The sequence below is a fragment of the Ctenocephalides felis genome, unplaced genomic scaffold, assembly GCF_003426905.1.
Source record: "Ctenocephalides felis isolate EL2017-DRISC unplaced genomic scaffold, ASM342690v1 CF-g0.4_SCAFFOLD_01886, whole genome shotgun sequence".
NCBI classification, from domain to species: Eukaryota; Metazoa; Arthropoda; class Insecta; order Siphonaptera; family Pulicidae; genus Ctenocephalides; species Ctenocephalides felis.
The window spans coordinates 23,569,324-23,596,076 of NW_020538040.1; the positions used below are offsets into that span (position 1 = coordinate 23,569,324).

General features: G+C 27.0%; 1 protein-coding gene across 1 annotated transcript in view; it reads right to left on the reverse strand.

Moving 5' to 3' along the window:
• Positions 1 to 26,753, reverse strand: part of LOC113374780 — a 36,525-nt gene that overhangs the window by 6,844 nt on the left and 2,928 nt on the right. The window contains exons 2-8 of the mRNA XM_026614746.1: positions 26,563 to 26,623; positions 17,869 to 18,028; positions 15,880 to 16,154; positions 14,092 to 14,270; positions 13,856 to 14,010; positions 9,456 to 10,128; positions 5,598 to 5,712 (exon numbers count right to left, since the gene is read on the reverse strand). Of these exons, the coding sequence (XP_026470531.1) occupies positions 5,598 to 5,712; positions 9,456 to 10,128; positions 13,856 to 14,010; positions 14,092 to 14,270; positions 15,880 to 16,154; positions 17,869 to 18,028; positions 26,563 to 26,623 (1,618 nt within the window). The remainder of the gene's footprint in view (positions 1 to 5,597; positions 5,713 to 9,455; positions 10,129 to 13,855; positions 14,011 to 14,091; positions 14,271 to 15,879; positions 16,155 to 17,868; positions 18,029 to 26,562; positions 26,624 to 26,753) is intronic.

The window sequence follows — 26,753 nt, forward strand, 5'->3', positions numbered from 1 at the left end:
ATGGTTTATGTCAAGTGTGTCGAACTCGAAGGCCGTCTTGGGCTGCTTTTTGTAAAACAATTTATTAAACTTTGTAGTAATACAAAATGGCTATTGTTTTGTGGTAAGAACATGGATCACCGCCGATCAGGTAGTAGTAATATGAGTAGTAATATTTATTTGATATTGTAGATCTAAATTATGATACCAAGTGAAAATTGCCTATCAGCCTCATTTCTGGAAAAATCATATTCGAGTTTGTTAAAAATGTATCACAACTGGGATACATTTGTCTTCTAATCAGCTAAAATAATAAAATAATTACTAATTAAACTAAAAATACGCAGAGTATTATTGAAGAAAAACATAATAAAAATATATTTTTTTGCAAATAAAGTGTGGCAAATAAATAAAATTATATGCATCACTTAGGGGGTTATATATACTTAACTGGCCGGAAAAAAGCCATTTTTCTAGATTTTTTTCTATGAAAACTATTGAATGTATCTTAACCAAAATTAATACACATATAAAGGCATCTTTTAACTATATTTTAAAAATAAATACTAAAAAAAAAGTAACAACAGATCTGCGGGAACACCTCTCGAAAAACACGTTTTGCGGTGACCACTTTATCTCTGAAGCAAGTCATCCAAAATTAAAAAACCAAAAAAAATTCAATAAAGAAATGTTGAATCTAGTAATTAATCGAAGCAATAAGCAAAATAATAATTTATGACAAAATGGCGGTTTCCTAAAAAAAAATAGGTTTTTCGCCTTGAATTGTACATAAAAACCAAAATATTTATCAGATAGGAAAAATCTTCGATTAATCACTAAAAAATATATTTAAAAAGATCCTGTCAAAATTCGAGACTAATCGGATTAGCCGTTTTCGTGTTATATTGGTCACCGATTTTGAAAACACCATTTCGCGAAAAACGCGTTTAAAGTTTCGAAAGCAAATTTACATGGGATAAATTTTTTTTTCATCTTCCATGATTCATTAATTTGATCCAGCAATGCCGGAAAGAAAACTATCGTTTACTTCAAAATATGTTATACATATTTTCAAGTAAAAACCGATATCACTACTGCTTGATATCAATCTGGCCAAGTCTTGAGTTGGCTAGACGGTTGACATCAGGCTAGGCATATTTGCTCACGACCATCTTATTGATAGTAATACACATGTAATTGTGGCATGTTTTTATATAAAACAAGAATTTTGAGTAAATATTTTTCTAGAACTATTTTTTAATTTAAATAAATAAATATAAATTTCACAAATGTTCCTGACCCGCGAATTTGACACCCGCGTTAAGAATACTCTATTTAATTCTTGAGATGTATTATATAATATTGTAACAAGAAATATAGAAGATGCTTCCCACAAAATAAACTTTCTTTATTTATAATCTTGCATTTTTGTATAAAAGATATCAGTAAATTTTCTGCATTGTATTTAAATATGATCGTTGAAAGAATGTCCTTCAATTATGAATTTGGGATTTTGTATATCTATATATTATTGTTTGGAGACTGCCTGTCAGTTTGCATGAAATTAATTAGTAATTGGCGATGAAACAATAATATTATGCATGAGAAAAAATTCACTAAAAAGATCAATTTCAAGTTAGAATATCAACATTATACGACGATATTAAAAAATTAAAAAAATAGATATGAAAATATGTCTTTGGTAATTCATTAACTGTTGGCTATTTGTATATAATTTGTTAATGGTTAAAAGCAACTACAATTTTTATGACACCCAAAATTCTTTGTTATTGCTTCAGCTTGTTTATATTCTATTATTATAGATGTAGCGATTTAAAACTCATTTACATTTTTTAGACTCTACATTATTTATAGATTTCCAGATGAGTTAATAAAATTCAAATTAATTTTAGCATAAGTCAAAGACATGTAATTTAATTAATCTATTCTGACAGCGTTTTTGCGAGATCCGGCTTCATTTTTTTCTCAAATTAAGATAATATGATGTGTAAATAACAAAATTAAATGCTTGTGTGAAATTATTAAACAAATGCTTCTAGAACTTGCAGATTAAAATTTTATGAAATTGGTTTGAAACTGTAGAGCGTGACGTTCTTTGCTATTAATTTATTTCTAATTTGATGGTTCAATATATTATTTTTTTAAAACTATGTATTTATAAGTACAATAAATTCATATAAAATCGGAGAATAATCATTAATGTGAGCAATTATAGAGACATTTAATGTTGGCAAAATTTGGATGTTGAAAATTCACCATTTGGTGGAAGTTGGTTAAACAACTATTAAAAACCATAATATTTTTTTTTAAGAATTTATCAACTTTAACCACTCGTGCCGTCATCAAAAATTAATTTGTTTGTAAATTTAGTTAATTTTTTTATTTTCGAAGATTTCCGTTTTGTAATTCAGTTTTTTAGAGCGATATAGAAAAAAGATGAAAGGTTAAAAGGTGATTTTTACTATTATTAGTAGACTTAAAATAAGCCAATATTTTTTTTATCTTTATTACGAATTTATCTATTTTCTTGATAGTCTTGAAGAATACTTTTGACTATATATGAGTATTAACTTCCCGAAGCAGAATTTTGATTTCCGATTTACATATTCGATTCGCTAATTTAGTTTTCTCTACGTTTCAAGTCATTCTGATTCGTTTGACACCAATAAAAATTATTTGTCTGTTTATGTTTGTATGTGAGTCAAAGTTTGGCCTTTTGTTGACGTTTTCTCAAAAACGGCTAAACTGATTTCAAAAATTTAAGTCATAGAGGAAAACGCAAGGTACACCAAATACACATGTATTTTTCTTCGTCGATCTGTCGAGCTGTTTCTTTATAATTATCAGATAAGTGCAAATCTTTGGTTAACTGAAGCTACATAATATATTATCACACCTTTTATATGACACATTATCATATAAGAAAATATATAAGAAAAATTCTAACAATGTATTAAATATAGACAAAGCAATCATTCAATTGTTTTCTAATAAAGTAATGTAGTTAATTAGTTATCATCATAATGGCTCATAGTGCTCGTAAGTTCTAATTGCTGTGTAAAAAAAGGTTTAAAAAGTGGACATAAGAAATACAATTCCAATATATGGAACTCGAGATCATACTATGTATTTTCCTGATAGCTTTAATGGACTAGGAAAATTATTTAGATTTCGTCAATGCCGAAAATAGTTCTTATATTCTCTAACGTATAGTTTTATATAATTAATATTCGCAAGATAATTAAAAAGGCCAGACTATTCATTACTTAAGCAATCAATAACAAAAAGCATCGTCGGACGTAATAAATAAATCCAAGTGATCACTAATCAATACTGATATTTAGGTATGTCAGAATATAATGTAATATTCCATGATCTTTACATGGAACCACATTGCGTTTCAACTTTGAAGTGTAACCAACCATTCACCGCAGATGTTCGATGTAATTAATTACAAACAGTATGGATTACTTGCACGCAGTTGCTCGAACATTGTTCTGGATAACGCAGATACGAGCACACACACACACACACATATATATATATATATATATATATATATATATGTGTGTATGTATGTATATATATAATTAGGGTAATTAGTTCCTAATATGGATATTTTTGAATTTCTTTGCTTCCAGGGGCTCGCAAGATAGTCCAAACTCCAAAGTTCCTTAAGGAAATAACATGGAAAAAATTCCATTTGGTTTTTAGAATTTTTTAACACGGCGACAAATAAATCAAAATTAACAATTCGTGTCATGTTTTATTGAAAATTCGATGCTCTGCAAAAAAGTTGTCTACAATTCTTTGATAAATCTATTGGCTTGAGAGTTCTTTAAGCTCTGTGTTTTTATTAGAACTATCTTTCGGGCGTATTTTCATTTAATTATATTGGCCATGAAGGCGGCAATCTTCATGCCATTGAGCTTTTACACCAGATGGTTGCTACCCTGTAGAGGGGATAGCGGATTTGGATCGAGCTTAATTTTCTCACTTCTAAAACTAAAGTCCGCGTAGTAACATATGTAATAAATAATCAATAAATATGTCTTCATCAATTAGAACTTAGTGACGAATCATTAGTGCATAAGGACTTGCGATACAGTTTCATTCTTTGAACAGTTGTAGTATCTGTCTTGTATATAAAATAATTTCTCCACATAGTAACCACAAATAATACAAATTACTTCAATAAACTTACGTTTCTTACACGGTACAGATTTTTCATTTACTTTATTATTTGCACTATAATTATTTATGGGGGACAGGATAAAATATTTTTTCGACCCAGAAATTTTTTATTAACTCAATATTTTTACTAATATTTAACCTTAAAATGTAATGACATGAAACACCGAAAAATTAACAATATGCTTCACGCTTTTGGTGATGTACGCACGTATAAAGTCACGCGTACAAAGAAGCCTCGCACAAATACGACGACCAATTAGAATTGACCCGTATAGAAATGATATCATCGAGAGCGAATGACGAATCATTAGTACTCGACCTTGCCGTAACGCACTTCCGTTGCATTTGTACGGATTTACACCCTAGTCGCGCCTAAAAAAGTTTTACTTCAAAAAATGCAAAAACAATGTGCTCGTTCGTAATAAAATATTAGGTTCCAATTGCAGTTCTAGGTCTATTAGGATATAGTTGGGCCATTTTCCGGGTATAATGGCCAAGAGCCTTGACGTTCCTGTAGCCATGTTCTTTGCACCCAAGATAAAAAAAATTCCCAGTGAGCTTTTTTATTTGTTCCGACTACTCTCTGTACATCAGCCTGTTCATGTATGTATTTTGTAGAGTAATATTGTCTAGTATGTGGGGCTCTTGATTTAAGTGCCAGTCGCAAAGCTTTGTTTTGTACAGTTTGTATTCAATAAAACTAATATAAGTGATTTTCAATTGATATTTTAAAAATTATGTTCTAAACACTCGGCCCATTATTCCAAATTTTAATAAATTTTTATAATTCAACCACTTTTAGTATGCCTATTGTAATTTAAGATAATCGATAACGCTTTCATTCCAATATATACATTAATTTTAATTGCATATATAATTTTGGCTATTCAATTTTCAATTTGTCTATTCAAGTTCTTCTTATTTCCATTATACAGTATTATTTTTGCTCAAAAACATCTTTTGACCTTCCTTCCTGTAATCCGGTTGTGTTTAGGGCGAAATTTGATATTGCGACCTTGTGGTGTTTAAACCGCCGTTAAAGTTTTTAACAAATTGGTAAAATCAAAAAATAGTTTTACCATTATGCCAAAACCAATCTGAAAATATTTTGCCAATTTCAATTCAAATTCAAAATAGAATAGAAAATAATTAAAAGTTATTGGATATATTCTCTCATGCAGGCATGATACAACTGTTTGATTAATTCTATCTTTCAGAAGATACATATTTTATTAAAGCTAATCTGTAACATTTATTGAAATAAATAGTATATCCATAACTTAGGCTATAGTGATACTATTAATCCGACGCTAAATACAAAATAGTTGTTTCCCTCCTAACCCAATGGATTACAGTATTCTCACGTCGAACAAAAAATTACCTTTCATCATCATCATTCTCACCTGAAGTTTACCTTTAACCAAGATCTTAACATTTAAATCTGCATTAACTAAATCGTCTTTAATATACAATTCACTAACGTCTAACCTTTGACCTTTACACGAACAGATTTCTTGGCTTCAAATGATATACTAATATAATAGTTAAACATTATTAAAAAAATGATTTATTATAATTGACAATTACTAATAACGTAAACTGACAAGTTTTTATGAAACATGGAAAATGCATTGATTATTGTTAATTTTTGATCAAAATTACATTAATCGTTAAATTACATACAAGTTTACGTGTGAACCAGAAATTCAATTATTTCTGAATTTGACTTTGGCTGAAATCTCAAGTTGTTTGACATAATTAATTTTAGTTAATTTAATTAAACTTTAACTTAATTAATTTAAGTTAATTTGACAAATAATTAGAGAAGTATATTTTCAGCTAAAATTTATTTTTCATAGGCGTATTCTTAAAAACTGCTGCACCGGTTTAAAGCAATTGATAAAATTGTTTATAGTTAAATTTGTTTTTAATGATTTATTGAGCTTTCTACTAAAAATATGGAATACCAAAAGAAATACATTAAGAATTGCATTTCCATTTTTTTTTACAAGTTTAAAGTAATTACATAGAGTGAAGTTATATGAAGTTTATGCTTAAAACAATATTTATATTTTTGTAATTTTGTATAGTAGAAAAATAAACAGTTTTATTAGTATGAATTTATTGACATCAATCCCCCTGAAATTTGTCTAAATAATTCAATAAATTTTCCGCAAATCATTTTGATAAAGAGCGTGTATTTTTTATTTATTAGAACTAGAAAAAAAGCATTTTTCTTGAATTTTGATTTTGATACTTAAATAAAAAATATGGGAATATTCTCTTTGAGAAAAACTTTTCAACTACTCGAGTGAAACTTTTCTGTTTTTGGTTGAAGAATTTTCATCATTATATAGGATTTTAACTAAGTCAGGACTTCCTAATAATGTAACAGTACCCGAAATGTTATTTGTGTATAAACTATTTGAAATTTCAAACTAGACTTTTTTTATCATAATTGTGTGTTTTAATTTAATATGGCATGTACTTGGTATTCTCTATACGAAAATTTAATTCTGAAGTTATCTCTAAAACAGACTAGTTTGGTTATAAGTGGTACTGATTTTACAATATTTTGAAGATTATCGACAAAAAAATTCAGAAAAAAAATATTTTGAAAATTTTTTAGAAAATGTCCAATTAACATTTAATGAATTAAAATTGTAAAATTATAAAAAATGACAAAAATACAAAAATTTAAGAGAAAAAAAGGTTAATTAGTAAAACTTGGACAGAAAGGGGGTTAATTTTTTAAGAAATTGGAAAAAATAAAATTATTTCATTTGTGTATAAAACCCGAAGTTTAGGAATTTATTTTAAGGCAAATGCACCTCTGGTTATCACTATGAACTTTATAATAACTTTAATATTTTTCACTGTAATATTCTTTATTTTCAAAATTAGATACAAACATGTTAGAATTTTTAATACAAATGTGAATTTGAAGGATTTTTTGTAGTCAAGTATTATCTCATCTTCAACATATCCAACGTTTTAATAATCATTCTAAAGTCAGAAATTTTATGTAACAAATACATTAATAAGGCAAGTTAAGCAAATTGTATTTTAATATTTTTTCATTGTTATTAAAACAAAATAATTGTTTCAATTCATTCCTAAAAATGAAGAGAATATCACAGTTAGACTATCATATCTTTTTAATAATAATAAAACTGTGTAGTGACATTTTGTGGCTCTTTAGACTTTCTTACAGTATCACTATACTATAATTGAACCTTCGCTAAATAAATTACTAATTCCGTATAAATTTTGTGTTTAGAATCTTAGATGTGAAGTTAATATTTTCGTCCACATAATCCAAAAAACGATCTTTTTATTATTCTAATGAATTCACGTGTATTATATCCACTTAACATAAGTAGGTAATTAGAATTACGCTATATCTTTAATTAGCGCGATGATAGCATCAAAACATTTTCAATTGTAATAGGTCAAAGATTCACTAATGTTCTATTTTTAAATGTATGTTAATTTATTCCGTATTATGTAATGTTTTGGAAGAATAATAAGTTTATGGCTACTTTATTAAAACGTTTTTTTTTTGTTTTGGATTTTTTGCGTTATTATTTCAAATAAATCGTGTCGATTTTGGTAATGATTCAGAGTTGAAAGGTTATTCGAAAATTTGCGGATTCTGCAATGTTTTCTTTAGTGTTGAGTTGTAACAAAAAATTGGCTTGATTAATCATAACTACCAAATTACTAGTCTTATGTTGAGTAAGCAGAAGAAACAGAAATATAAACTTAGGCTGACTAAACAATCTAATAGGCTATCAAGGATGATGTTCGATCAATTTCATACCGAAAAAGGTTTAACATAGGGTTAAATTAAAGTTTTCAATGCTTTATTTCAAGTCTACTAATAAGTAAAGACACATTACATATTTTGGGGTTAATATGGATATTTTCAAACTTCTTTGCTCCCAGGGCCTCATATGCTTCCAAATTGATAAAAAAAAAAATGTATGAGGTTTGTCTTGATATTAACTTTAGGATAGTCGGCATTTCAACCAAAGTTTTTTGGTTTTTCTTTGTAGGTAAATACTTATTTTATAAAATATATTAAATTCTTGTTGTATTTTTTTTATTTATGTTCAAAATGAACAAATGTTATTTTCAAAATTTTGATTCAGTTGTTGCTAATTTCTAAAATTCTAAAAAAAAATGTATTAACACCACTGTAAGGAACTGTTCATCACTTGATGCATTTCTTAGATTTCATCATTTTTTACTTTATGAACATTTTCTTATGAATATACCAATTTTAAATCATTACTCACTAGGGTAGATACTTTACATTATTATATGTAAATAATGTAAATGAAAATAATTTATAGAATTTATGTTCCGATGATTATTAATAAAAGAGAGAAAAAAATCCCCCATATAAATCAGGGATCAAATATGGTATCGTAAATGTTATGGCAAGACTATATTACGTACCGATTTTCATATAAAGTGGTACTAAAAACTGTCAAAATGCTATATATTTGCTGTGCAGTCAGGCGTTTTACGCATAAAATGTAACTTCACTCATATGTTATTATGCCACATCGCAAAGATGCACGTACGATAAAACGCCTGACTGCACAGCAACCACATAACATTTTGACAGTTTTTAGTATCATTTTATATGAGAAACGCTACGCAAGACAGTCTTGCAGTATAATTACAAAAAATATCATAATAACTAGTAGTGTATGGCATCGTGCCTTGCTGGAACTTTCCTTACCAAAAATTTTTTTTTTAAAAAGATTAATTTTTTTTAAATTTAACTTAAAAAAATTAGATTTTTGAGAATTTTTAAATTTTTGCCTTTTTGGAAAAAAACTTTCTTCCCGACAGAATAAGCCCATAAAAAATGTCTCATGCACATAGATAATCAAGCAAATAGAGAAGTGATTTATATTTTAATATTTATACAATAAATTATATGTAAATATAACCTGGTTTGGGTTTTTTTATTTGTTTCAAATAATGAGATAACAGATAGTTTTTATACTTACTTATAATTTTAATCAATATATTAAATATAAATTATACATTTATAAATATTGGTTTTCACTAGAAATTTTTTACATATTATTCTGTACATCATATTAAAAAAAACTTTAATAATTTTTTTATGGATAGCATTTGATTACTAGTTTGTTTTTATTTTACTAATACCTAAAATACTTATGCATAAAACTATATACTTAAAACTAAAAACAAAATAGTTTTCAGTAATATCAATTTACTGTAGATTATACAGCCATCCATTTTCTGAAAATTCTTCAATCAATTGCTCAATTTTATTATGATATTCTGCATTACAGAGCATCTTACGTAGATCATCTTCTGATGGCAGTTTAATGTTATCATAATTTATTTCTTTGTTGTCATCGTAGTTTTCAATATTGTCTTGGCTATAATCATTTTCATTCGAAAATAATTTTTGGTCCAGATCCATGGTGATCACTGGTAATAACCAAAGAGCGGTAACAAAACCATAGAAAGATCTATTTTTAAAATCTTCAAAAAATGTATTAAATTCTAAACTGTCCATAAACTTGGATAAAAAATCATTGCTGTTCGGTGAGTGTATTTCACAAGTATTTTCATTAGTTTCATTATGTTGACTTAAATTTGAAGATTCATGCAATCCAGTTTCTGCTTTAATATGATTATCCAAGTTTAAAGTTTTAGTTTTGGTTTCGTTATTATTTTTAGCTAAATATTTATCACATTTGCATTCAAGATTTGACACTATTTCTGATACGATTGTGTCCAAATAAAGCTTGATCAAATTTTTCAAATGTTGTTTCCTAATTTGACTAGATGTGCTCGTGTAAATAAATCTCATTAAATCTGTACTTGGATGAGCTAAGGAACATGCTTGAAAATCCACAAAACGCAAATCTGTTGGTTTACCTGCAAATAAAAATATAATTTCATGAAATAGTATAATAAATAGTATACGTTTGTATACTTGTAATAATGAAGTTTTTACAAAATCAAATAAATTGATTGATGAAAATAACTAAAATTTTCGAGCTGAATTTGTCAGGAAAGTTTACTGCAAAATGTAATCGCACTATTTTGTTATGTTCATTCTTCATTATTTTAATTTCCCGTATAGTAGTTATTGTAATCGTTCACAAATCGAAATTGAAATTTTTTAGAAATATCTTAACGTTTTTGAACATTTTGTTATACCTTAGAAAAAATGGATGTGTGTGTGTATGTACGTATGGATACAATTTCTCGTCCTCGTTTTTGTCAACAACGAATCAACCGATTTGAATGGTTCAAAAAATATTCAGTTCCTATTGATAGGAAAATGTGCTGATTAGTTTTTAGAAAGGGCAGGTCTAGCCGTTTCGGGTATTTAAAGATAAATATGCAAAAAATGGAAGTTTTTGAGAGAACTAAGCGATTCAAAAAACTTTTGCTTGTGTTGAGGAAACGATTGCTTTTGGAAATATTTTTTTTAATTTTTTTTTTTAATTTTCGAAAAACATTTTTTTACTAAATTTCATTCTTTGAATATTTAAATTATGGTACGAAAAGTACCAGCAATTTGCCATTAGATTAATTTAGATAACGTAATGAACTAAGTAGAGTAAACTCTATAAATTAATGTAATCTATATTAATTAATTAACAGTAAAAAAATAAATCTTTAGAGCTTATAGTGGATCCTGATACATCAAATATTGCTTCTACAAGTTGCTTCTTAAATTTGTGGTCTAATTTATAAATTTCTAGTCAGCTCCTCTATATATATCCAAGCCAAAACTTGGTGACATCATTATGAGTAAAGTTAGAAAAAATATCAAACAGTTACATAAATATAACTTGACAAATTTCTTGAATAATTTATCTATAGAGTGTTCCACAACTCAACGTCAAATCGAAACAGGGTAGAACAAATATGAAAAAAATTATCCTATTCTGTTTAAAAATTATATTCCTTTAGCACAAACATATAAATTTGGCAATATGAAAATTCAAGAAGGTTTGAAAGATGGATGAACACATTTGCGGTTCTTATTTTTTTACTAGTTTTTTTAGTATGGAACTAACACGTATTCTACTATTTAAAATTCTGATTAAATACCCACTCTCATTGGTATTTTCCAATGTACCTTAGCATATTATTTTTCAAAGCTTTTTTAAAGATTATAAATTTGTGGTTCAACAAATAGTGATAATTCTAACAAAATTATGGCAATTGCACTAATATTTTTTACTGTGGTTCAGAAAATATTAGTGTTGCGGTTCCAGAGTTTGAATGATAAAATAATAAAAATTAACGCCAATAACCGAAAAATAGTTACAGTTTAAGCAAAACGTTTTACTAAAATGCATATAATTTTCAAACTCCATAGAAATGATTTTTCTGATTTTCATTAATATGGTTGCAATCGTCCCTGTTATCTCGTTTTCAATTCTGGAACAACCTACATTAGCGGTCGGGAAACTTTTTTAATAATTACTCCAAAATATTTTTGTCTAAGTTGATATTACCCCCATGGCGAAACGAAATTACCCTCATATAGACAATTACGAAGAAAATATAGTAAATATTAATTTAAACAAACGTGTTTTTTACCCACAAAAATTCCATTTTCACCTCATTTGGAGTAATTTACCCCAGCTTTCCTACCACTGACTGCTGTATATAAATATTGCAAGTAATTTATCACCATACTAGTACATAGATTTAGGAATTGTTTGAGATGTTTTCGATTTGTTTTTGTATAAGATTTATATAGGTTTACTGTTTAAATTTTAAAAGTAATTTAATTTGATACATATTAATTTCCTTCAAGCTAATTTTAGTTAATAAAATATTAATTTTTAGTGACATTTTGCAACTTACATAAAACCACAAATAAGGGGTTTGAACAAAAGCCTAGCATTAATATCTCTGTATTATTCAGATTTTTTTTTACTCTTTATGATACGTTGAATTATCGATATTTTAATTTTGTATACACATAAATATCATTTGCTTCAAACAGTATATATTTTTTTCAATGCTTCCATCAACTAAACCTTTGACCAAAGTAATTGTCGATTACACGATCAATTAATTTAACACATTGTGGTTCCCATGAAGATTAAGACAATTAACTTTTGACAGGTGTATCGGATACCAAAGCACCTATTTTATCAGATACAAATTTTAATTGATGTTTAATAATAAATCATATATAATTTTAATTATTTAATAAGATGAATAACATATAGTATATCATCATTATTGACTATTAGACACGCATTACAATGATTAACAATTATGAATCACCCGTTCAGCATCTATAAAATTATTTTATTACCTAATTGTTGATGGGTTTCAACCTTGAATTGATTTACTAAAGCATTAATCACAAATTTTTATTAATTTTGACATACCATATAAATCTTGTTAAGTGACATATATTATTTATGATAAATAATATATTATAAATACATTTAGAAATTATATTACATCTGCTTCGTTGCAACCATTAAATAAATTTAGGTTAAAACATCATCGTGTATTTATGTGATCTATTGAATTGAAGTATTTCATTAATAGAAGTTTACAATAATATACAATCATTCGAATATAATAGAATGTTGATGCTATTTTAAGTTTTTCAATAATTTTTAATGTTGGTCAAGATCATTTGTTATTGTAGAATAAAAATGTACAAAAACATGGCTATAGACCATAATTACTTAGGCATTTCCAATTATCAGATATGTAATAGAGATTTGTAAAATACGTATATTTTTTATATTTATCATAAAAATATTCAATATACTTCAATAAGGACTTATCCTAAATTTACTTTAACGTTTAGGTATCTTTTAACGTTTTTATATAGAACCTATTTATTTTCCTTGTTTTTGAACTTACAACTTATATAGTAATCGCAAAAAATCGAAAATGTTCTTTATATATTTTTAAGTTTCAATGGTTTCTGAACATTTTGGCATACTTTAAAAGAAATGGACGTGTGTGTGATCAAAAAATATTTCTCTTGTAAGAGAATGAAGAACTGATTAAAATTTTGACAAGGCAGGTTGTCTAGCAGTTTCTAGAATCGTGTGAAAAAAATAAAACACAATTTTATGCCCAAACATTATTTTAAAAAAATTATTTATAGGCTCAAAATTTGTTAATATTTTTAATTGTAAGGGTTCCGTACCATTGTTTATGCGTTATTTTGCGATGCGGCGCTGACGCATTTCTTTTTGTTTCTAAAACAGCTACGCAGCGCGATAGCTTTCAACATTTTTCAAATTTCTCAAAAATAGATTTCTCAAAATTCAAAAAAAATTTAGAGCTTATTTATTACATTATTTAAAGTTGCATATAAATTATATCATTAACATAAGACATTTCAAGACATTTCATTTTTTGTCTAAAATTTGGTTTATCAAAAGTTAATAAAATCTAATATAATATCTCAAATCATTATATTTATTTTCATTAAATCCACCAATTTGAATCTAATCACGCGTGCCTAATGTGCTAAGGTGAATTTTGAAACGTTTTATTGCAAAATTTCAATTTCGCTAAGAACTGAAATGATTTATTATGAACAACCTGAATGAAAATAAACGCAATGACGGATAATAGAAAAATTAAATAAATTGCTAACCTTGGTGATCATATCGAAACATGATATTATTCAGCCATAGATCTCCGTGACATATTACTAATAAGTAATCGACCGATTTCGACATCTGGTACATCAGGTCGAATATTCTACCTTTCAGCCGCTCCAACGTTGTCAGTATTTTTGTTGAAGAATTCCTGCAATACAATTTTTAAAATTTAACTCCTTCCAAAAAAGTTTTGAGATAAATATGATACTATTAATTATACTAAATTTACCTTTTTATATTTTTATAGCTATCCAAACCTCTGGCAAATGAAACTTCTAACATTTCGCTAAAATGCTCTCGACCGTCTTCACCAAAGACAACGTGATGTAGATTATTGCTAATTTCATAGAATTTTTCTGGTTTTTTGCGCTTCAAAAGAATTGATTTAGCGTGAAATTTTGCTATTTCCTAAAAAAAATAAAAATCACAAAATGAACTTAAAGCTCGATACTATGAGCAAAATAATTGATTATTCATATAGGACACACATATTTTGTGAAATAATTAATCAGTAATAAAGCTTTTTTGTGAACAATATTTTTGATAAAAGCAGCCGTTTTGGAAGAGTCAATCGGTCATTTTGGGATCAGGCATGACTATTTGTTACATGCACATTAAATTTTTAATTTTTTTACAGAAAATGTTATAATCTGTATATATTTTATTTTAGGTTTTTGTATAAATAAATGAATTTTTAAAATTATATCATATGAGCCAGCTATACTCAAGTTCATCTAAGGCGTTTTCGGTTAAGGGCGTGGGCTTCGACAAATTGTTTCCGGGTTCACCCAACATCGGTCAATTTTGATATCGAGCAGCATTATATCAAATTGCCACATGAGTTCATAAGATCTTAAATATAATTTCCTTTGTAGGCAAAGCTGCAACAAATTAGATACATGTATCTAATATAATCGCCATGGATGACGGATAACCGATGGGTTGCTTCTCATGAAACATTCTGTTAAATCTTAAACAAAAAGTCTTCACCTATTTATAGATTTAGTATTTTCTAGCAGTTCTAATTGCTGTCGAAATAAAATATAGACTTATCTCTGAATTACTATTTTAACTTTTTGAATAAAATTTTCGAATTTTCACCTTTTGTGATTTTACCTTTTTCTTTAAAAAGGTTGGTATTATTTTTTTTACCTAAATTTAAAGACTAACTTCCGGATATATGATTTTTCTGAATATTTATTCAAGGCCTGTGTCATCTATATAAAAGTTTATGAAAGTATTACAAGAATAATGAATTTTAATTATTTAGTGTATTCATAAAAAATGCATTTTCAACAAATTCAAACTTAAAAAAAAAACACTTTTATATACTTGTTTATGAAACCAGGAGATCTAGATTTTTCTTGAAGCAAAACGTTATAATCCATTAGTTTCGAATATTTTCAAAATAAGATTTGATTTGAATTCTTGTAAATTAAATATTATTGAAAGCTTTAATATTTTTGAAGGTCATAAAATTCCCAATTTAACTATTTGATCGCTTTGTCAGTCATATGTGTCTGACGACAAGAAGTTCTACGTAAGCTGGAAGATATATTTCTGACATACGTGATTTGGTAGAAGGACACGTCAATTACAGATGTCCAACGTGAAAACGAAATATTTGCAGTATTTTTCGAAAACTTGATCTATCAGGAACACAAAAAGTGAAAATTTCATGTCAGTCATACAGGTGTGAAATAAAAAATAGTGTTTTTCTGGAATTTTGGCAAAAAAAAAATCTTGGATACAATATGTTCAGATAGATATATTTTTAACAAAACTGTTTATTAAAGATACAATATCCCATGAGAAAAAAATTCTGATATCGTAGCCATTACCTTGTTAAATTGTAACATATAGAAATTAAATAGCTGTCTTTTTACTTCGCTTGCAATTGTTTTGCTGTGTCTATACACTGATTTATTGGAATAGAGATGTAATACAAAACACGATACAATTTAGCAACTACCAACCGTTGCTAAACCATATAACATCAGTTATTATTTCCACCAACCTTAACAACTAATTCGCAATGTTCCAAATCCAAAACTCGTTCGTTCCTCATCATCCTGTAACCACTTTCGTGTAGATCTTCGAGCACCAGACGCCTCTCGTCGGCCATAATGACCTTAGGCCACGCAGTAGCACTCTTGTCTTGCACTTGACCCAGAGCGGGCAGAAGTGCTTCGTAAACAAAAAGCTCGTTGGCGAAAGCTTCGCGCGCTCGCAAGCTCGAGCTCAGGGAGGACGGCCTCAGCGGCTCTTTCATAATTAGTGATTTCTGGTACTCTGCCAACGATAAAAGATCAGAAATTTTCCTAGATACATACATACATACATACATACATACATACACATATATATATATATACTAGCCGGCCCGGCTAACGTTGTTTAGCCATAAGAAATATTTTTAGAAAGCTTTTATTATAAAACATATCGAACTGGTTGTGAGTGTAGAAGTATGTAATTTAAGCAAAGTAAGCAGCTAACACATAATACATAGATGGTTTGCGCACTGCAATGCCTACCTCATATAAATATTTTTAGTTTAGTTAGTATATCTTAAGAGTCATTGCAAGTGCTAGTCTAATCTGACCAGACTGATTTCAATTAAGGTGTATTTTAGTGTGGAATTTAAAAAAAAATAGTTTTTTTCTTTTTTTTGCATGTTTTCAAAGTTTAACTATTTAAGAATATGTGTAAGAGAGGATTTTTGAAAATTTAAATCATTTTTGGAAATACAGCTGTTTGACCATGATAATCCTTCTCTGTTTCCTTTCTTTTGCGCAACTTTAAACGCGTTTTTGTCAAAACCGTCTCATTTAATACGATGCCCACGATTTCTCGAGCTTTACTGGACCGATTTACTTGAAATTTTAGGATAATTTCCATAAAAAGACTCCTCTCTGTTATATGCTAAACTCATCCCAAATTTCTATGTTTACTATTTTTAAAAACTCAAGAAAATAATAAATCAACGATCTGAGCAGTCGCCATTTTTTCAAAAAACTTAACTTATACGTAGTATATATCATAGTAACAATATTCTGGATTAGTAATCTTTTGTTTCAATTCAGATTACTAGAGGGGTTGTAAATCGTGGGTATGGTCATTTAGCAATTTTTGGAAACGCTCTACTTCAATAACTGCTAACTCCTAAAAATAATAACTTTTTTACTTTAATTCTGAATTATTTAAACATCAATGAACAAATTATAAGAGAAAAAATAGATTTTTCTACTTTTCTACGTTGATCTAAAAATGACCTGGAATTCATGTCTCTAAACTAGAATACTCCCTTAAATTGAATTGGCACATGTAGATATTCAAGGTATTGATATATTACCACTCTTTTCATTAATCAATCAAAATTTTTGAGAATAGCATTGTATTTGCTTATTTTGATCATAAATAAAAATTTCACAACAAAAATTTGGTATATATTATGAAATAAGCATTTGCATAATAATTATACTTGATATTAATAATAATAGAGTAATTAAATTTCAAACTCGAATAACTCTTAAGCCAATAGATTCAACAAAAAAAATTAAAGTTTTTTTTGTAAAACTACAAAAAATATAATTTTTTTGTAGAGCATCGAATTTTCAATAAAAATGACACGAAATATTTGTCGAGTTATAAGATTCTAAAAAGCAAATGAAGCATTTTAGCCTCTGCGAGTTGAGGAATTCACAAATATCCATATTAATTCCATAGTGTACACGTAGCAACAAAATTGTTTATAGCTGGTTGTAAATTTCTTAAATTTAAGACGAGGGAAAATATTATTTTTAGCTTTACACAATATGCCTCATCTTTCTTTAATAAATTAGTAATATTGTAAAACTTTTTTTCTTTTTCAAATAATATCATGTTAAAAATACAATATGCAGCCGATACAGTGTCTACTATCAATTCAAAAAGCATCTTTCTAACCATTTAAATTACAATGTTAATATTAATTATATATTATAATATCAATATTTAATTATTTTACCTTTATCTTCTAGAAATCCGCTAATATGCAGCCTGGAAATTTGCGACATAAAATTTACTCCTTTTTCACAGTCGTCTATTTTCTGAACTTTTTGTAAAATCAAGTCATTTCTTTGTTTATAGTGTTGTAGAGATTCTGTTAGACGTTGGAGAAAATCATCCTTAAATAATAATAAATGATTTTTGTTAAAAAGTTGAACAATAATTAATTTAAGTATTTTAATTTTTATTCAATTGTAAGTGAATTTAATAAGGTTCCAATGAGGCAGGTGTTGTCATTTCTTTTTGTAAAAATTTTCCAAAGTTAATAGCAAATTCTATTTTAGTGTCGGATGCTTTGTAGTTTTACTAATAACGGAACATCGTGCAAAAATTATATATTCAGGTTATCTAAAATTATGAAAAGCTGATAATACTAGCTTGAACAAAACTAGTTTTTAAACAAAAGGAGCTTCTGCAAGTACTGATGGCAATATTGAATCTAGAATAATCTATAGAAATTACTTAATAAAATATAAATCAATCAAACCAAATTCAAATTCAATAAATTTATTTGCAAATTCACAGTTGGGATCTCTATTGAGATGTAAAATACTGACATTAAAAATACTAGTAGAGAGATTAATTTTTTTGAACAAGTAGTTATGAATGATGTGAATTTAATTATTAGAATTTAGGGAGTGAGAACAGTGCAACACGAATAATTTTCATGCAATATAGAAAATCCAAAGTTAGTCATTATTTTATATGAACTAAATTGGCGTATTTGGCTAATAACTTAACTCAAAATATCTATAATGTATTATTTTTTACCAACTATTTTTTTTCGTACGAATAAAAAATTTATACATGTAAAATTATACTAATCGAGTCATTATGGTAATCTTTCGAACGATATTTCTATTAGTGCAAAAAATAGTTTAAATTGTGGGAAAAATATTTGAAGTTAAAACCTTGAGTTATTTTAGTGAGTATATAATTTTTAAGAGAAAATATTAATAAACGTACTGCTTTACTCGTACATATTATTAAAATTATCATCAAGGAACTAATGATGTAAGTCCAAGAACTAAATAAAACAAAATATAATTTTATACCGTCTAATTATGACGGATAATATTTATGAATATAAATGCAATTACGTTTATGCCATATCGTAAAATTAATCATTTAAAAAGGAAAATTTTCAAATTAATATTCTGCAGTGTCAATTGCATACATAGATTGTGAAGTACAGGTGACATTTGCATTTGCATGCTTCTACATTGTCTTAATTTGTTTGTAGAGTGATGTAAAACAAATATGTTTTTAATTAGAACGGAGGCTAATAAATAATTGACTCATATGTACTGAATTTATTATTTTATTTGCTGAAGACTGAAATTGAATTTATTTTATAAAAATATAGAAAGTGAATAAATAAGTGGGCAATATTTTTAAATAAAACTTCTTTAGGCGCGACTCGGGTGTAAATACGTACAAATGCAACGGAAGTCCGTTACGCCCGAACTTCTATACGGGTCAATTTTGATTAGCCATCGTGTATGTGAATAGAGATCTGTCGTTATATGCGTACCGGCATCAACGTTGTATGCGTACCGTTATCAACAAGAAAATCGACATAGATAAATATACATTCTAAATTTACATTGTAGTACAAATCTTGATTTATTGAAAAATGCCTAAATCAGCAGAATATTTTACCCTGTTCTTTGCAAATAATAAAACAAATTAAACATTTTTGTACTAAACGCAAGTTTATTGATTAGAAATTATTTTTATATTATTCGTAGTTCCTATAAATCTTTGGAGTTACTAAAATGGAAAATATTTTTTAGGCAAGACGTATATTACAGCCATTCAATGAATGAGACTATATCGCCAGCGACAAAAATACAAGCTATCAATGAATGTATATTAATTTTAATTACAAGAAGTTCTTTAATCATAATTACATAATGAGTGAAGTTGCAAAAACAATATTTGTTTAGGCGTTGTTTAACATAATCCACTGTGTGAACAATTATTATAGAAGCAATTGCTTCATTTCTCTAATGAAGGTTCATTTCTAAATGCTAATTACAATGACAAACCGATCATGTCATATTTGACTTTAATTACATTATTGTTTTTAAATATTATACATATTTTTAATGCTATTATAAATATATAATTTATAATTTACCATTATATTAATGTGTATAATGGTTGACACTAATAAATGTGTGCATCACGAGTGTTTCCATATTACTAATAAACATTATTCAAAATTGTGTATGATGTATTTACTTTTACTTAAATGCCACTTGTACAGTAGTAAATAAGTTTTACTTCAATCGCGCGTGAACCATACGCGTACTCTTTTTTATTTTAAATTCTTTTAATTTAATTATACACCATTGAAAAAGTCTACAATAAAATAATATAACTTAAGCAGGACTCTAATTTTATTTCTTCAAACACAACTTGTTTGTTTTTTTATGCTTTTGCTAAATACTAATACTTCATATTTCCACATGTTATATTAATAACAAATGTTATACCAACTATTGTCCAAAGTCTCTCATTGCAAAAATGTTTATTTAAAATCTTAAATTCAATAATTGTGATTAATTCAATGATTAATTTCACCAGCCCTCCATCTACTAGTGAAGACATCTTAACCAGCACCCAGTAAGTAACTGTTACGTCAGGGTGACGTCACAAATGTGACTTTATAAAGATGAGTATGTGTGATATGACTTTGAAATGACATGATTTTCTCACGATATTTACTCTTGCGTTTCCTTCCATTGTTTTGCTCTAATCTCGCTTTTATATTAATTTCTCTAATATAATTCACAGCCGAAAAAAACTACAAATTATCGTGTCCTTAAGTTTAAAGATGGTTTAAAACAATTTTGTTCTGATGACTATTAAGTGTGATTATGGGTTTGTTAATTTGCAGTAATTACAAAGAGACTATTTAATTTTCATGGACACCCAGTAAGGGCAAACGGAATTTGGACACTTTGTATAATAGATCAGCGATTTTAAAATAGAGGTTAAATATTAAGTACTTTTATTTTTTCAACATATTGTTTGAGAAAATAACACACACTGTTATTAAAAATATCACTTTTGCTTAAATTATCATGTTCAATGTAATTCTGGGCATCACAGTACTATGGATAGATAGATTTTGTTTTATAATCAGTGTTAATTATTTTATTCATTTATCGAATAATATGATTAGTGGTAAAATTAATTAAATTTTTTTTAAATAAAGTGTTATTATTTTAGATTACTTCACATATTTCATTACAATATATACTTTTTTTATTCAATGAGTTACACATCAATTCCACAAGTACTTCGAATAATTTTATACATATCTATGTCTATTTTATTAACTTTTCTTATTTCTTCATAAATATATTACCTAACAGCACCAATAATATTTATTCATTTTATTTTTTAATGCCATTGGCCACATTTTACATTAACAAATAAGATATAATCTTTTCATAAATACATTTTATAAAATTTGTGTTTCATTGAAATAATTATTATAATGATTAATGTGCTTTTTTAAAAAAAATAAAACATTCATGAAATGAATGTAAAATAATTATTTTGATTTGAATCACATTATTTCTCTTAAAAAGTAAAAAATAAAATTTCTTTTAAAATTAGCGGCTGACCACTACAAGTTTTTCCAAACTTTAATTTTAATCACGTTATTATTTCACTTCAATAGTACATATTTTTTTAAATTTGTGGTTGACCACTATGAGTTTTTTTAAACATTTTTATATATACAGTTTTCATTTTAAATTTGTGAACCTTTACTTGTTTGACTCTATAATAGGCATATAATTCTAAACTCTAGAATAAACATAATTTAATAATTTGATTTTTAGTATTAATTAATGGAGCCATTATTTACTTTTACATTTATATTTTATTAAAATTTATATTAAATTACTAGAAAAATATATTTTTAATGCAAGTGCAAGTATTAATCTTGTCAAGCTTAATACCATGATGTTTTATAGTTATCCTTTGATTTCAAATTGATTGAAATGGTTGGTTTAAAGTATTTCGTAAATATTAAATTGTTTTTAAAACTGCTACTTCAAAACATTTCACTTTTCTGTTTCATTTAAAAACAAACTACTTCAACCCCATATATGCTGACAAAATTACTAATATTATTGCATTAATTAATCGTCTTGATTTATTTTATTTTACATGATTTTTCTATTCTAATAAATTTTACTACTTTATTATCTTTTTATTTATTTCAAGCTTCTTTAAAAGGAAAAACTAGTTTAGTTATAGTGTAATACTGTTTATTTAAATACTCTGATGTGTCTCAAGGTATCTTGTCATTGATATTGAAACACATTGGTCATAATATTGACCTATTTACAACTGACATGTCGCAAATGTGTTAATAGCCTATAAAATAAATCAATTGATTACAATTTTATAACAACTATATTTAGATGCATAATTTAATAAATAATAATAATAATAATAGACACTGCTTTTAATTAAACATGAAAATTTATGAGTATGTAGGATTTTTATAAAATTTCTCATGAAAAATTCTACTAAAAAATTTTATTATTCACTTTTTTACCATTTGCACCATTACTGTACTTATAATCAAACGTTTTGTGGCCTACATCAACATTACAAAAATTGTTAAAATAAGTTGATTTTTTTTTAAATTAGGTGTTATTATTATGGATTAAAATTTCTCATTTACAATTTAGGCTATGATAGAGTTTATAACCTATTATTTTTGTGACTTTATAATAATATTTAAATAGTGTTGAAATTATTTTAAAAATTGATAAAAAAAAATTAAATTTGATTTTCAATTAGCATATTTAACTTCTCGTATGGTAAGTTATAGTAATCGCAGAAAAATCAAAAATATTTTTTTTTATATATCTTTACATTTCAAAGATTTTGGCATATCTTTGAAGAAATACGTGTGTTCATATGTATGTATGTGTCTGTGTATGTATGTGCGGATACAGTTTTTTGTCGACGATTTTGAGAAGACAGGTCAAACGATTTAAGTTATTATAAGATATTTTTTAGGGATTTTCATAATAAGCACAAATTTTGTTTACATTTCTATGGACTACGTAGCAAGATTTATAATGTGTAACAGTACGACGCGGCGCTTATGCGCTTCAAGATTTCGTCTCTAAAACAGCTACGGAGCGCGACCACCCAAAATATAAGAAAAAATCTGATTTCTCCAATAAAAAAGTCCAATTTTTTTTCATCAATTTTAAAATTCTTATATATATTTTTTTTCTTAAAGATTATAAAAAAAAGTTAAAGCTTTCAATGATTTTTGTCTTAAGGCAAAAGCCTAAAATTTGTAGATAAAATTTTTTTTTAATTATTTTTATTTACTCTATTACTATGCTTATAATTTGTTTTTTTTTTCTATCTTTAAAATAATGTTATGAAAAGTATTAAAATAAGTTAAAAAATATTTAAAAAAACGACTTGGTCTATATATTTTTAATATCTGGGCTTCAAATATATTTTTTCTATGTAATACAGATGATTCTTACTGCTTGACTTTTCATTTCTCCTCACAGTTTTGTATCTTTTTTGATAATTATTTAAAACTAAATTAAATATATGTAGAAATGTCTACTATGAAAAAAAAATCCATGAAATTTATATAAAATTAATCACTTTGTCTCAATCATTTCAATTCACTGTTTCCAAATTTAAGATTGAAATATGTGTGGCCCTTTTTTAAAGAATATTTATATTTTTTTATAAATTATGTTAAAATACTCAGTTTAATTTTTTTCACACTGTTTTAGTACTATTTATTTTATTTTCAATAGAAAAGCATGTTTTTTTCAAATTTGGCGGTTGACCATTACAAATTTGGCTGAACCTTTGCATACATAGTGATGTTATGATTGTGTTTAACTATTTATTTATTTAATTGTATAATTATCATGTCAATTTAATCAACGTTCAATTAGCACTGAATATTATTTTAAAAATAGTTTTTTTTTATTTCGAACTAAAAACTGTTACGAATCAAAAACCGCCGTCCCATATACGATAGACTTTTCCGGCCGGGTGAAAAATTTAGCCAACTTTGCTGCTTTTCCCAGCAATTGCCAACTTTGAACTAAACGTCGGAAAAATGTTGATAATCTAGTTCGCATCTCTGGTGGGTGCAAGTCTGTGTTTTATTTCAGAATGCATTTGAATGAGTTTTATTCGAGCTGACCTTGAAAATTGCAACTGTGATGCAATACAAAGAGTAAATTGTCTTGTCACTTAGCCAACAACCGAGTATTAGTATATTGCAAGGCCGAATTACGACTTAGATTATTTATTTATTATTGCCAGTCGTGCGTACGAGGAATCTGTTTATTAGATCGTTGTTATATCAGATCGATACAATTTGCATGTCGAATAGATCGTAGGAATTTTCACGTCAAATATTATTATTTACGCATAATTGAGCGAAACTTCTGATGCGTATCTGTATTCGCATGAAAAACGTATTAACTACATGTATTATTAATGAAATTATTTTTTTGATGCATAGTATAATGCTGAATTTTTCCATGTCGTTTCCTGATCAATGTGTTTTAGGAATTTTCTTTATTTTATTGAGCAGTAATCGGAGTTTTAGAGTCTTATAAGCTATTGGGCTAGTTTGACTTTGTACCACGTTGGTTTTACAGATGGCAACTACATCAACAGTTGTCTGTTTGATAAATTTTATTACAAGTTCTGTAATAGAGCGAATATTTATTGATGCAGCAATGCCGCAGGAAGGCATCTTTTGGAAACATATTACTATCTATGGGGCCGATTCTGCCGCATAACAGAAAAATGTAATGGCAAGGCCATGTTATGAAGAATTTGTCATACTAAATATTAACAAAAGCCAGTGGTTAGTGTGCAGTCAGACATATTTCTCAGGTCAGTTACATACCCGATAAGCAGTAGGGACAATCGTTTTTGCTTGAAAATATAGATAGAAATGTATCCAAGTATAAGTAGTCCTTATCCGGCATTGCAGCATTTATGGAAAAATTATCTGTTTTACAATATTTCCGTTTTGTCAGTTTTATAAAATTCATATATCAATATATATATATATATATATATATATATATATATATCCACAATTTAATTTGAATTTTACCAATTACTAATTGCTCTAAAATGATAAGAACATAAGTTTCTTTCAATACAATGTCAAAAATATTCGAATACAAAACGTTCTGCTAAAAATTTTTGCAATATAGATAAATAATAAAGATAGCCAATACGCCACAAGGGAGACTCAAAACACTAAATCAATAATTGACCATGTTATATCAAATTATAAAAAGAAGATTAATATAGAAATAGAAGACACAGAAATATCTGATCACAAAATGATAACAGTATTTATACAAAATACGCCGAGAATCAAACCAAAAATGCATAAAATAATTAGATATAGCATAGATTTAGAAGGATTAGAAAAGACAATAACTTGTAAGTTAGACTCTAAAATAGTGGACCAATTAGAGGATTTAATAAAAATAATACAGGATGCAGCAAAAGAAAATAAAATCAAAGAAACAATAAGAGCCAGAGAAGATACCTGGATAACAGAAGAAATTATTAACTTGATGAAATACAGAAACAAATTCTACAATAATTTAAAGAAATGCAATATAAATGAAGTAAACAAACATAATGCCATAAAAATAAAATATAATAATATAAAAAAAGATATAAAAAATATGATCTACAAAGCAAAAAGACAATACTATTCAGAAGAAACAAAAAAATGTGAAAGTGACTCTCGAAAAATATGGGAACTAATAAATAAAACATTAGGAGGAGGAACAAATAAAAACGAATATAAAGAAAATATTGAAAAAATACAGCATAAAGATAAAAATATATTTCTTACAGAAAAGGAAGACATTGCGGAGTATCTCAACAAACATTTTGCTGAAATAGGTATGAAACTACAAAAGAAAATGGATCATTGCAACTATAAACCATCAATACACAAACCTAAAAACAAGATCCAAATTTTTGAATTAACAGATGAGAAAGAAATAAAAAAAATTGTTGAAAATCTGAAAAATAACGCTGCACCTGGCGAAGACAAGATAACAGCAAGAATCACTAAAAAAATAATAAATATAATAGCTCCACTACTTGCTGTTTTAATGAATAGATACATAGAATGTGGTATATTTCCATCGTGTCTTAAAATGGCTACAATAAAACCAATTTTCAAAACAGGAAACAAAACAGATCCAAATAACTACAGACCCATAACAATAACAAACACATTCTCCAAGATATATGAAAAAGTAATAAAAAAAAGATTACTTGACTTTCTCATTCAAAAAATTGACAAAAATCAATATGGTTTCCTCCCTTCATCAAATACACAAGGTGCCCTAATAGATTTGACTAATACCATCAGTCAGCACCTTGAGGAAAATATGCACACAGTTGCAATTTTTATTGATTTACAAAAAGCTTTCGATACAGTAGATCATGGCATATTACTCAATAAACTAATAGATTTGGGTGTAGAGGGTTTGTCTTACAGCATTATCAAAGATTTCCTCATGAAAAGAGTGGTAAGGACGAAGGTGGGAAATTTCACAAGTGGAGGATGTAACATAACCTGTGGAGTTCCACAAGGTTCTGTATTAGGACCTTTATTGTATCTATTATACACCAATAACCTTAAAGACGCAAAATTAAAGGGAAGATACATATTATATGCAGACGATACAGCGATAGTATATGCGGATAAGGATAAAAAAAGACTCGAAGATATTATAAACACGGACATGAAAATATACACCGAGTGGC